The 12,241-nt window shown below is 37.7% G+C and overlaps 1 protein-coding gene across 2 annotated transcripts in view; it reads right to left on the bottom strand.

Moving 5' to 3' along the window:
- Znf280d (zinc finger protein 280D) overlaps window positions 1-12,241 on the bottom strand; it is a 105,600-nt gene that overhangs the window by 83,248 nt on the left and 10,111 nt on the right. The window contains exons 2-3 of one of the 2 annotated variants that reach the window (XM_029570717.1): window positions 4,138-4,176; window positions 3,622-3,683 (exon numbers count right to left, since the gene is read on the bottom strand). In XM_029570717.1, the coding sequence (XP_029426577.1) occupies window positions 3,622-3,649 (28 nt within the window). In that variant the 5' untranslated portion in view covers window positions 3,650-3,683; window positions 4,138-4,176. The remainder of the gene's footprint in view (window positions 1-3,621; window positions 3,684-4,137; window positions 4,177-12,241) is intronic. The other variant, XM_029570720.1, reaches the window with a different exon arrangement.

Here is a 12,241-nt window from a genome sequence, read left to right as displayed (position 1 = left end):
AAAAAAAAGTCTTAACAAAGGGGAGATGGACTAAGAACAAGAACAAGAAGCAACAGATGGGAAACAAATTAGAATATACTACTGAATCAGATTCAGGAATGCCAAGCACAGAGCAAAGAAGGAATCCAGTTAGATTCTAGGAATCCAGCTAGAAGAAAATGTGGGAAAAGAGTGAGGCTTAGCTCATGCAGAGCAAATTGCACATTTCTCACTATAGAAATCGATGAGAGCAATGCATACCATAAACACCACTTCTTAGAATTCTGACCAAGTAAGCAGAGCTCTTAAGCATTTTAACACCTTTTTTCTTAAATATGGATGAATAACCAATAAGCAACAGGAATTTTTTCCTAAAAACCTTTAACCTAAAAGATCAAAAGACAGTAAAACAAATAAGGATGCTAAGGAAGAGATATACAGAGCAAGAAAAATAAAGAAAATAAACTGGTGCATTTAGGGACATAAGACAAAGAATGAATGTTATAAACAGGATTTAAAAATATGATAAAAAGGGCCAGCAAGATGGCTCAGTAGTAAACATGCTTGCTGCCATGTTTATGACACACACCTATAAACCGGCTCTTAGAAGGTGGAAACTGCAAGACTTATTCAAGAACAGACTCGGCTACACAGTTATAGTTCAAGAACAGCTGGGGAAACATGAGACTCTGTCTCAAAATAAACAAAAAAGATAACTGAAATGCTACGCAGAGTGAATGAATGTCTCCAGAAGAACTGAAATCAGAAATTATACAAATAGAAAAGACAAAATTTCTGAAAATCAATTTTCAAAGGTATAGCATTTACTCTTAAAACAATAGAGAAAAAAAGTGAACATAAGTTATCAAAGAAATAATACAAGAAAATTTCCTAGATGGTAGGACAGTTCTCTTGATTAAAAGGGCCCACAAGTGACTGGCATGTACAAAAAAGTTAAAACTATGATATCAAAACATTTTAGAACAATACAGATAAAAATACATTCCAGATAACAGAGCAGAGAAAGAAACAAATCATACACAAAAGATCAAGGCTAAGAACAGAAGCCAGGGGTAAGGAGACAGGTCAGTGCTTAATGTGCAAGCACGAGCACCTGAATTCAATCCCTGGAATCCACACTTAAAAAAAAAAAAAAAAAAAAGCTGGACCTGGTGCATACTTATAATCACAGTACTGGGGAGCTAGAGGCAGAGACAGATCGCTGAGCCTCATGGGTCAGACAGCCTAGTCTGCTTGGCAAGCACCAGAACAATGGGAGATCCTGTGTCTAAAACAACAGGGGTGGGGGTGGGGAGGTAGGGGGATGACACAACAGCGTTTGAGGCATGGTGCCTGAAGTTGACCTCTAGCCTACACACACACACGCACACACACACACACACACACACACACACACACACACAGAGCACACACGTACCCATCCCTAAATATACACAATAAAGGCTAGATAGCAAATTAAAAGCAAAATAAGACTCTTACCAAAATTAGTTTTGAACTAAGACTTTACACCCAAACTTTTAATCAATTCTGAGGAATAAATGAAGACAAGTAACATTAGCTTCTTGGGTATCCTGTTTTAGGACACTGCTCTAGAATCCACCAAAATAGAGACAATATGAAAATGCCTGGTGTGGTGGTATGCACATGCTCATGATCACAGTGCTGGAGAGGCAAAGACAAGTGGATTCCTGAGGCTTGACTATCTGGCATGTGCCTGGTCAGTGAGAAAAACATTTGGGGGGGGGCAGAATCTGCAATTGTCCTCTGGTCTCCATATGCGTGCACACACAGACACACACACAGACACACAGACACAGACACACACACACACACACGACATAATTAACAAAAAGGAAGACATAGGTTGCACAGACAGCATTCAAGAGAATACAAAGAAAGTCCAAGGATAGAGTAAGTTCAGCATGCCCAAAGAAAAACAAGTGAGATGGGTTCAGGACTAACAGTACTTTAGAAGGAATTCTCTAGGAGACCAAAGAAAAGATTAAAAAGTAAACTTTTAGATGACCTCACAGGTTTTACTGTGCATAAAACTGAAATGAGAGGCTACTACTGAATGTGTGGGAAGACTTGGCCATACATTTTAATATGACTTATTAAATGAAAAGCAATTGCAGGATAAATGACAATGAAAATTTTTAAAGGGCAGATCATTTTTTAAGTTTACTTATTTTTATGTGTATGAGTGTTTTGCCTGCATGAATATAAGCAAGCCCATGTGTGCAATGCCTGTGAAGCCAGAAGAGAGTGTTGAATTCCCCAGAACTAGAGGTAAAAACGATTGTTAGCTGCTATGTGGTGCTAGGAAAAGTTAAAGATGATTGTTAGCTGCTATGTGGTGCTAGGAACTGAACCCGGTCCTCTGCAAGGGGACCTAGTGCTCTTAACTGCTGAGCCATCTCTCCAGATTATTTGTAAAAAGCTAAAACATTCATCTTTAATGACACATATATTAAATGATATAATACTACATATATATGCATATAAACATTTCTTAAGAAACTTTGGTAAAGTCATTTAAAGCCTTTTCAAACTGTTTGACTCTAAATTGTATGTACATATTGCAAGAACACAAAGAGGAAATGTAGGGAGGGAAAACAGTATTAAGGGCCAAAACTAATCTACCAACCTGTACATAGACACCAGTGGAGCTTGTCTAGACACGAAGGTAGCTAACACTACCAAAAATAAATAAATAAATAATAAATAAATAAATAAAATTAAAATCCCTGGCGTTCTGGTTTAGAGATTAATATCCTGAATTTGTGATTTCTAAATATTCCTTTTTATTATACTAAAGTAATACCATTTCTACCTTTTATATATATATGTATACACAATCATATACATTATATATATGGAGTCATCTTCCAATGTGACTATATTTAGATATAATCTTTGGACAGAATTAAGTCAAAATGAGATTATTAGATCTGGGCCTAATACAGTATGACTGGTGTCTGTAATGACAGGAGGCTAGACACACAGATCTATGAAGGAGGGAAGACCACATGAAGACAGAACATGGATGGCTATCTACAAGCCACAGAGAGGCCTGGGTCATTTCCCTGACAGCCCACAGAAGAAACTGACTCTAGCAGTACTTTGATCTTGGTTTTCTAGCCTCAAGAACTGTCCAAAAATAAATTTTTGCTGAGTAAACCCACCAAATATATAGTATTTTGCTATGGTAGCTCTAACATAGTACATTTTACACACACACACACACACACACACACACGCATGTACGCATGCACACGTGCACACACAGTGTTCTTTGTTCTCAACAGTGCTCTGCCATGCCATTGTTAATACCTGAAATACTGTTGATAAAAATTATACATATAATACTTTTATAATTTTTCAAAGTATATTTATATACAAATAGAAAAAAACGTGATAATATATATCAAGTTGATAAATAGCAGTTATCTCTGTTAATAGGGCAAAAACACTATTTCTATTTAACTTTTAGTGTAATCACTGGTTACTTTAACAATTTCAGGGTTTTAAGAAAAGGTCCCCCACCTCTCATCTCTTATCTTGAAGAAAAATTACACAAAAGCTGCACAGACTATTATCAGTTATGGAAGCAATACTTACTTTTTGGTTGAAAAAAGTTGTCACCCATCAAGTTGCAGATTTGACTTTCTGTAAGTTGTCACCTAAGTAACCATATACAACATCAATTTTATAAGCCAGTGTAACAGCAAATATTGAAACATAAAACTTGAGATTTAAAAATTATTGGCTAGAGGTGTTGGGGAGATGGCACAGTAGGTAAGAGCATTTGCTGAGCAAGCATAAGGACTTGAATTTGGGGCATGGGAATGTGTGCCTACAACCCCAGTGTTGAGGGGAAAAAAACAGGTGGATCCTGGGAGCTTGCTAGCCAGGCAGCCTAACCTAAACAGAGAGCTCCAGGGTCCTTGAGAGACACCATTAAGAAAGAGAATGAAAAAGCAAGATAATCGATGAACTTTTCTGGTCTCGGCCCATGCACATGGATGTGTACAGCCATACACACACGTACACACACACATACACACATATATGCATCATAAATACACACACACAAATAAATAATAAAGAAATTTTTGAACTGAATTTTGAACTCACCATGTGACCACAAAATGCAGCTTATCTTAGTTTGCCTCCCTATAAAATAAAGATACCTAACATTAGGACAGATTGCATTAAATGTACATATACTTAATTAAGCCTTTTTATAAAATCTCTATGTTTAAATTGGATATGTTTGTTAGACATATATAACTCATTTAAAATAATTGGTTCATTCCTGAATAATGCCAAATTTCAGAAATAAAAGTGGTTTAGATCAAGTGCTTACTACTTAAATAAATCCAAAGATTTATTAAATTAAAAAAAATTATTTGTGACAGGCATGTGGTACATAGTTGTAATCCATACACTTGTGAGGTTAAGGCAGGAGAATCACAAGTTTGATACCTAGACTACATAGTGAGATGCTGTCTCAAAGTATATATGTATTTTTTAGGGACAATCTTTCATAAAAGTGAGTAATCACCTCATAATGCACTATTTTAGTAAATCTCACTTCTCAAATGCTAAGTGACAATAATCACCAATTGTTGCCTACTATTCACATTCTCAAATATAATTATTTCTGTAAGAAAACACAATTTTACAGATATTTTAGTTCGTTATTTTTCTGATTTTATTAACCAATGGATTGTAGTCCATCATAGATCAACACATTCAAAACATAGGTACCTGTGTCGTGCTATATACAAGATAATATGCTAAGTTTCAGGAAAAAAAATAAAAATGAGTAAGAACAGTCCTGGCCATCAGAAATTTACACTAGCCCAGTTATAACTCTTGATCTTCTTTAAAAAGTTACAATACACATTACCAGAAATTCACAATTGGCTAGGACTCATGGCACATGCCTGTAATCCCAGCACTTAGGAAGCTGAAGCAGGAAGATGTCAAGTTCAAGGTCAGCCTGTGAGACATGTTTAAAACTAGCTTAGACTTCAAACATTTCAAGACCCTGTTTCATAAAACCCAAACAAACTGAATTTCTTTATTTGAAGTCCCATGTGCATGTAACAACATATACTTTTACAAAAGAAGCATTTAAAAACTGTTACATAACAAGAAAAAAAGGAAACCTAAAGCATTACAATGCCACAGCTAATTCAATCTGTCCATTCTTCTTTCTTCTTAAATTGATAGTTTCCTATGTCCAAAGGCAAGAGATGAGTCTTTTCAGAAGTCATTATCAATGTTTGGAAAGCTATCATAGGACACTTCTTTAATTCTGAGGTATTTACCTCTTCAAGCTCAATTATTTAAATCATTTGTCCCTAATCTAATCAGTGCAATGTTCACGATATTTGCTCAATATCAAAATTATAGGAATTAGAAAAAATTTAAGAATCACAATCACACTATCAGATTCACATACTTCTATTATGTGATTATATGAATTCCATGAAAAATGCCTCAAAATGTTGGCGGCAAGGCATTATATTTCAACGAATGATTAAATCACCTACAAGAGAAACAGAATATCCATCCAACAAAGGCATATGGGATTCACAGTTCTCTTGATTCTAAAAGCTGGTTCTAAAATAGCCAAGAAAAGTGAATTGTCCTTCAGCTACTGAGTGAAGTACAGATTTCACACTCATGTTTATTATAGTATTTCCATTGGAGGAAACTGAATTTCAAATAACTGATTTATTAAAGACCCTTCAAGGGCCAGAGAGATGGCTCGGCAGGTAAAGGATTTTGCAAGTCTGCAGGCCTGAATTCAAAGCCTGGAATCTACATGATGAAGGGGAGAACTGACTCCTCTAACCTTCACAAAAGTGAAGTGGGTGTACACCCATCACATACACAATACATAACAAATCTAAAAGAAAAATTTTAAAGACTTCAACATAATGAGCTATCCTTTGGTGGATTATAAACAACTGTAATTTCTTCTTTGCTATAATTTTGTTTCAGCTTTTATATATCTAAGATTAAACTATATCTTAAAAGGATATTTCTAAAAAAAAATCAATAGGAACATGCTTTTTTTTCATACACACAATTTCTTATTAATGTTTAGCAGTTTAATTTTGAAATTCTGGGCCACAGAGATAGTTCAGTGATACAGCACTTGCCTAGCATGCAGGAGGCTCTTAATTCATATCCAATATTGGGAAGAAAAAAAACTCTTTAGGAAAATTTATAAAGAAACTAACTTATTAACCTTTTATTTTTTAAAACCATAGATAAAATTTCAAATCAACACTTGTTATTGTTCCTTAAGTAACTTTTATTATTAGAAAAGGGAGTATCTAGCTGGGCATGGTGGTGCAGACCTTTAAATCCCAGCACTCAGGAGGCAGGTAGATCTCCGTGGAGGTTGAGGCCAGTATCTGTCTACAGTCACAGTACCTAGAACATGCCCATCTGTCTGATCTCAGAAGTTAAGCAGGGTTGGGTCTGGTTTATAGTTGGATGGGAGAAAGTAAACTATCTATCTTTTTTCAAAATCAGCACAGCTATTACTTTTAAAAAACAATTTAGTCTGAAAATAAGTTCATTCCAACCACACACATTTCATTGTTAAAGACAGCCAATCACTAATAGCTCAACAGAACACAAGCAGATCACAGAATCATAAGGGATCTAAGAGGTTTTAAAGGATAACTCTTACCCAATCGGTAAAATTCTAATTTATTTTAAAAATATTGCCTCCTAATAATGAGCACTCCAGGAAAAAAAGGTCTTCGAAAGACAAAATAAGAAGGCAAGTTTTGGGTCAGGAAAATGGTTCAGTGGGTAAAGTATTTGCTATGCAAGCTGGGTGACCCAAGTTTGATCCCTAGACTCCATATAAAGGTGGAAGGAGAACAACTCCACAAAGTTGTACTTTGACCTTTACATGTGTGTCATGGCATGCACATGTATATCAAACACACAAACACACTAATAATATATAAAATAAAAATTATACAATTTTAATTTTAATAACAAATAAAAAACACCAAATACCATTTTAAGAAGATTATACATTTGAGGATCTTAACTGTGAACAAGTAAAAACAAGGAAAAGTTGGGACTCAGTCTGGACAGAACACACACATATAAAATTATGCACTGCACATAATACTTGACAAAAAACAACTGTGTTACTGGTTTATATATTTACCATTTAGGCTTTTTTAAATCATTACTTTAGAATATTCTCCTACTTAAAAAAAAAAGCTTGCTACAAAACAGCTCCCATGTTATGCTGCGAGCAGCTGCATATATCTGAGTTAACAAAATCTTTACTTAAGTAATGTATCAAGAAGCCATACCAAATTACTGACTTGACAAACGTAAAATAGCCCAGAGACAAATTTCTCAGAACCCACCCCCATAGTTATTATATTTTAAAGTTTATCACAAGAGAGAGAAAGAGATCTTTGTTTTAAGAAAGAAAGAAAGAAAGAAAGAAAGAAAGAAAGAAAGAGAAAGAAAGAAAGAAAGAAAGGAAGAAAGAAAGAGAAAGAAAGACAGACAGACTTGTTCTTTGAAGCAGAAGTGATTGGGACAAGTATAAGCCAAGTGTGGTAGCGCACACCTATAATCCCAGTACTGGGGAAATTAAAGCAAGAGGATTTCAAGTTCAATGCCCAACCAGAATTACAAAGGAAGATTCTGTTTATAAAAAACAACAAACATCTTTGTTTTGAGTAAACTACACAATTTCATTTGTGATGTCAGGTTTCAACACTACTTCCATTCACTATACTGTGCTCAAATTATCAATATAATTACTGTCATTAGCTAACAGTAATGAAAATATTACTTGATTTAGTCAAGCATGGTGGCATACACTATCAATCCCAACACTCAAGAAGCAGAGGCAGGTGGATCTCTGTGAGTTCAAGGCCAACCTGGTCTACATAGTGAGTTCCAGGCCAACCAGGGATACACAGTGCAACTACTTAAACAACAACAACAACAACAACAACAAAAACGGCATTTGATCTAATCTTCAAAACCATCCTAGGATGTGGATACTATTATAGTCCCACTTTGCAGCTGTGGAAGATGAGTTATAGAGACAGGCAAGTACCTTCGCTAAAGTAATACAACTAAGTGGTGGGGCAAAAATTCAATAGCTGGGCAGGTGGCTCAGCACTTCAGGTGCCTGCCTTACAAGCAAGAGAACTAGAGTTCAGATCCCCAAAGCCCATGCCCTGTAATTCCAGAGGCAAGCTGGCTGTGAAGATCAGACTAGCTTTATCAGTGATCTCAGGGTTTGATTGTAAGCCCTGCCTCAGAGAATAAGTAAAAGAATAATTCAGGAAGACAACAAATACTAAACGTGGACCTTCATGTGCACCCTCACACTTGCACCTGCACACACCCACACACATAAAAACTTTTAAAATAAAAATAAATAAAATTCAAGTCCAGTCATTTCAAATACAACATGATTTCAACATTTACAAGGAATGTAAAGATCAAAATTACAGGAAGATTCCATCCCAATGTAAGTTAAGATGTTTACAAAAAAAAAAAAAAAAAAAAAAAAAGGTGAATTGTAAGGAGCACAGATCACAAAAGGGGGAAAAAAGGAAAAGAAAATCAACATTATGTAACTGAAGATGGTCAGTTTCACGATCCCTTCAAGGACCACCCCCCAATCCTAATCTAGTATAGGAATAAAATGTCTGCCAAAACTGACAAATGAGGGACAATCTTTCATTCTTTCGGTTAAAAAAAAAAAGTCCATACTCAGCCATAAATGTAGGCACCCACTCTTCTGTAAATAAACCCCTACCCTATGCTCTGTTAAAAAAAAAGAAATAAAATATTTTTAAATCCATACTTAAATGTTTCATTTGGTCTATCAAATTATTACATTCAATTTTTTTTCTAGAATCGTCTAATGAAGCGGTTGGATTGAAGTCCAACCTTATGCCTAAGTTTATTCAAAACATGTAAATTCCTGGTGAAGAGGGAAGAAAAAAAGTTCATAATCTTAATCAAGCAATACAAAGTGCTTGATGGTTTAAATCAGAACTCCCAAAGACACAGAGAGACAGGTCAGAGGATCTGCTCTAGGGCATGTGGTTAGGGTTACTGTTTTATTAAATACTATTAAGAACGCTAATTTCCCAGGTCTTATTGTAAGCACCATTTTGGGGGGTATGGAGACAATGAGTAAAACTGTTAGTAGCTTCTTAGGCCCTTTGAATGCTTCCCTACTGTCAGCCAAGGGGCAAGACTGCTCTGAGGACTATGACTATGCTGGATAGCCTTAGTGTCAACTTGACATACCTGGGTTGAGGGAGCCTTAATTGGGGAATTGCCTCTATTGGACTGGCCTATGGCCATGTCTGAGGGGCATCTTCTTGATGAGTGATGTCGGAGGGCCCAGCCCACTGTGGGTGGTGCCACCCCTGGGAAGGTGGGCCTGTGTGGCATAAGAAAGCAGGCTGAGCAGAGGCCAGGGGAGCAAGCCAGGTAAGCAGCATTCCTCCATGGCCTGTGCTCCAGCTCCTGCTTCCAGGTTCCTGCCCTAAGCTCCTACCTTGGGCTCCCTGATGAACTGCGACCTGGGAGATGTAAGACAAATAAACCCTTTCCTCCCCAAGCTGGTATTGGTCAGAGTATTTTGTCACAGCAATGAAGAACAAACTAAGACAATGACCTTTTTTTCAACCCGAATCACTCTCAATAAACTACTTCAGCAATAAGCACTATTGGAACCCAGGCTGATGCTGAAGCCCTATCTGCTTCAAGAGACCTTGTTCCAGTCATGACTGCTAGCAGGTCATTTGCATTGGATTTAAAACACTCAATTCCAGAAAAAAGAAACCTCCATGAACTTTAAAGGACCCTTCTCACTCTGCAGTGTATCTCACTTAGGATGTAACCACCCACTGGTTCAATAAAAAGCCTACCAGTAGTGCCAGGTGCAGTGGCATGCACCTTTAATACCAGCCCTCAGGAGGCAGAGGCAGGTAGATCTCTATGAGATCAAGGCTACCCTGGTTCACACTGTGACTTCCAGGTGGGCTGTGACTAGAGAGACTGTTAAAAAAACAACCAACTAAAAAAGGCCAAAAAAAGCAAGCCTACCAGTAGTGAAACTTGTTATTGGTGGAAATGGAAACCAATGGAATCCATGCACTTGGTGAAATTATGATCTGAGCATAAGCATGTCATGCCCCTTTTCTGACTACATACTCAGGCTATTTCTAGGCTGTTGGTTAAGTCTGGAAGGCTTCTTCTGTACATTTTGCCTACTCATTCTCCTAGTGTTGGAACATTAGACCTAATAAGGTTTTATACAATTTACTTTATAAAGACTAGATCAGGCTGAACTGGTAATACTAACAGAAAACAAACTCCAGGCTTCTACAGCAGCTAGAGGCAGCTAGAGAATGATTCCTGAGGCTTAATTAGCCCCCCAAATTCTCATGGCTATAAGCACCCAGTCCATTCTGCAACTGGGTGAAACCTTAAGTTCCAGATAATGGCCAAGTACTGAGGAGAATACATAGGATGGAAGATGCATTAAGGCAAGTGAGAGGCAGCAGTGAGCTAAGACTACAGAAGGCAAGAGGCTGCTACAAGCAGCCTGGAAAAGTTCCACAGAGATGCCAAGAATTAAGAGTCGAAGGCCCTAAAACCCAAAGCTCACAGGTTGCAACATGAGCAGGCAGGTACAGGACCACTGGCTTTGAAGGCCCAGAGCTTGCTTTGACCTGAGCACCTGGAAGCTTGCAGACATAAATCTCTAGTTCTCTCCATCTGTGAGATTTGAAACCCTGACTTGTAATTCTGTGGCACTCAGGAGCACAGAGCTGCCAACCCTCAGAAAAGTACCCAGGCCTGCTTGTGATTTCCATCCAACTAAAGAAAAAGGACCTCCACTAGCCCTTTACAACAATGTGAAATTGTACTTCATATTGATTCAAACCAAACATCTCAAATGACTATCACAATAAATCAATGTTTTAGAATTTAATTTTTGTTAATATAGTATTTCTAAATATATTAATCATCAGTCTATACCTCACTAGACTGCTGCAACCTACATATCAATTTAAATCAGCACAGCTATCAAAAACTTCAACGCCAGGCGTGGTGGCACATACCTTTAATCCCAGGACTCGGGAGGCAGAGTCAGGTGGATGGATCTCTGTGAGTTCAAGGCCAGCCTGGTCTACAAAAGTGAGTTCCAGGAAAGCTGGGGGTACAGCAAGGCCCTGTCTCAAAAAGGCCAAAAAAAAAAAAAAAAAATCTTCACAGGGCTGGGGAGAAAAGAAAGCTCGCTTACAGAGGACCCAGGTTCAGTTCCCAGCATCTACATGGCAGCTAATAACTCTAACTCCAGTTCAAGGGGCTCTGATGCCCTCATCTGGCCTCTGCGGGTTTGCAAACACTTAGATACATGCAGGCAAAATACTGGAAACATAAAATAAATCAAATACAATTTTTAAAAACTTCTTTACAGAGGGTGGATTTGGCCCTCCATGGGTGTAGCGGCTTTGATCTCAGCAGACCTCCAGAGAATGCCAAGTTCTGGCCTCCCTCGGCCTCCCTCTGGCCTCCCTCTGGCAGAGGGCCTAAGAATGCAGAGGACTGCCTGGGAGCCCCCAGATCCTGCCTCCATGTGGTGGTCCTTTTAATAAGATAATGCTATACAGCAGTCTCTTCTGCATGAAATAACTACCATCATCACGATTTCAGGTGAGCCTGATTGATAAACATTGTCACAATTGGGCTTGTTGATGGTTGTGTTCATTCATTAAAGGAAGGCCAACCAGGGTCATTGGACCCTCACCTGATTAACCAGCCACTCTTCCCCAGCCAACTGTATGTAATTTGACCCTAATCACACACGGCCTCCTAGATTTGCAGAGGGCTAAAGTATACAATCTGAGGAAGCTAGGAAGAGACAGAATGACTCATGCTGGGTAAAGGCTTTCCAGTGTGCATACCCTCAGGTCATACATACACCTCAGCAACCCCTCAGTTATCTTGGTAAGTAACCTCAATAAATTCATTGGTTTCCCAGTATAACTTTAATCAAATATTGGCTTGACACGAGAACCTTAAAAGAGAATAAGCATTGTTTAGCATCCCCAGGAAAAGAAGTCTTACAACAGATGGAAAATTTATTTGTTAATGCTATTATATCTCATAATGATTTTAAAAAGAAAAAAGAAAA

The sequence above is a fragment of the Nannospalax galili genome, unplaced genomic scaffold (genome assembly GCF_000622305.1).
Source record: "Nannospalax galili isolate Female #2095 unplaced genomic scaffold, S.galili_v1.0 scaffold611, whole genome shotgun sequence".
Lineage (NCBI taxonomy): Eukaryota > Metazoa > Chordata > Mammalia > Rodentia > Spalacidae > Nannospalax > Nannospalax galili.
This window is presented reverse-complemented; position numbering and strand designations above follow the sequence as displayed.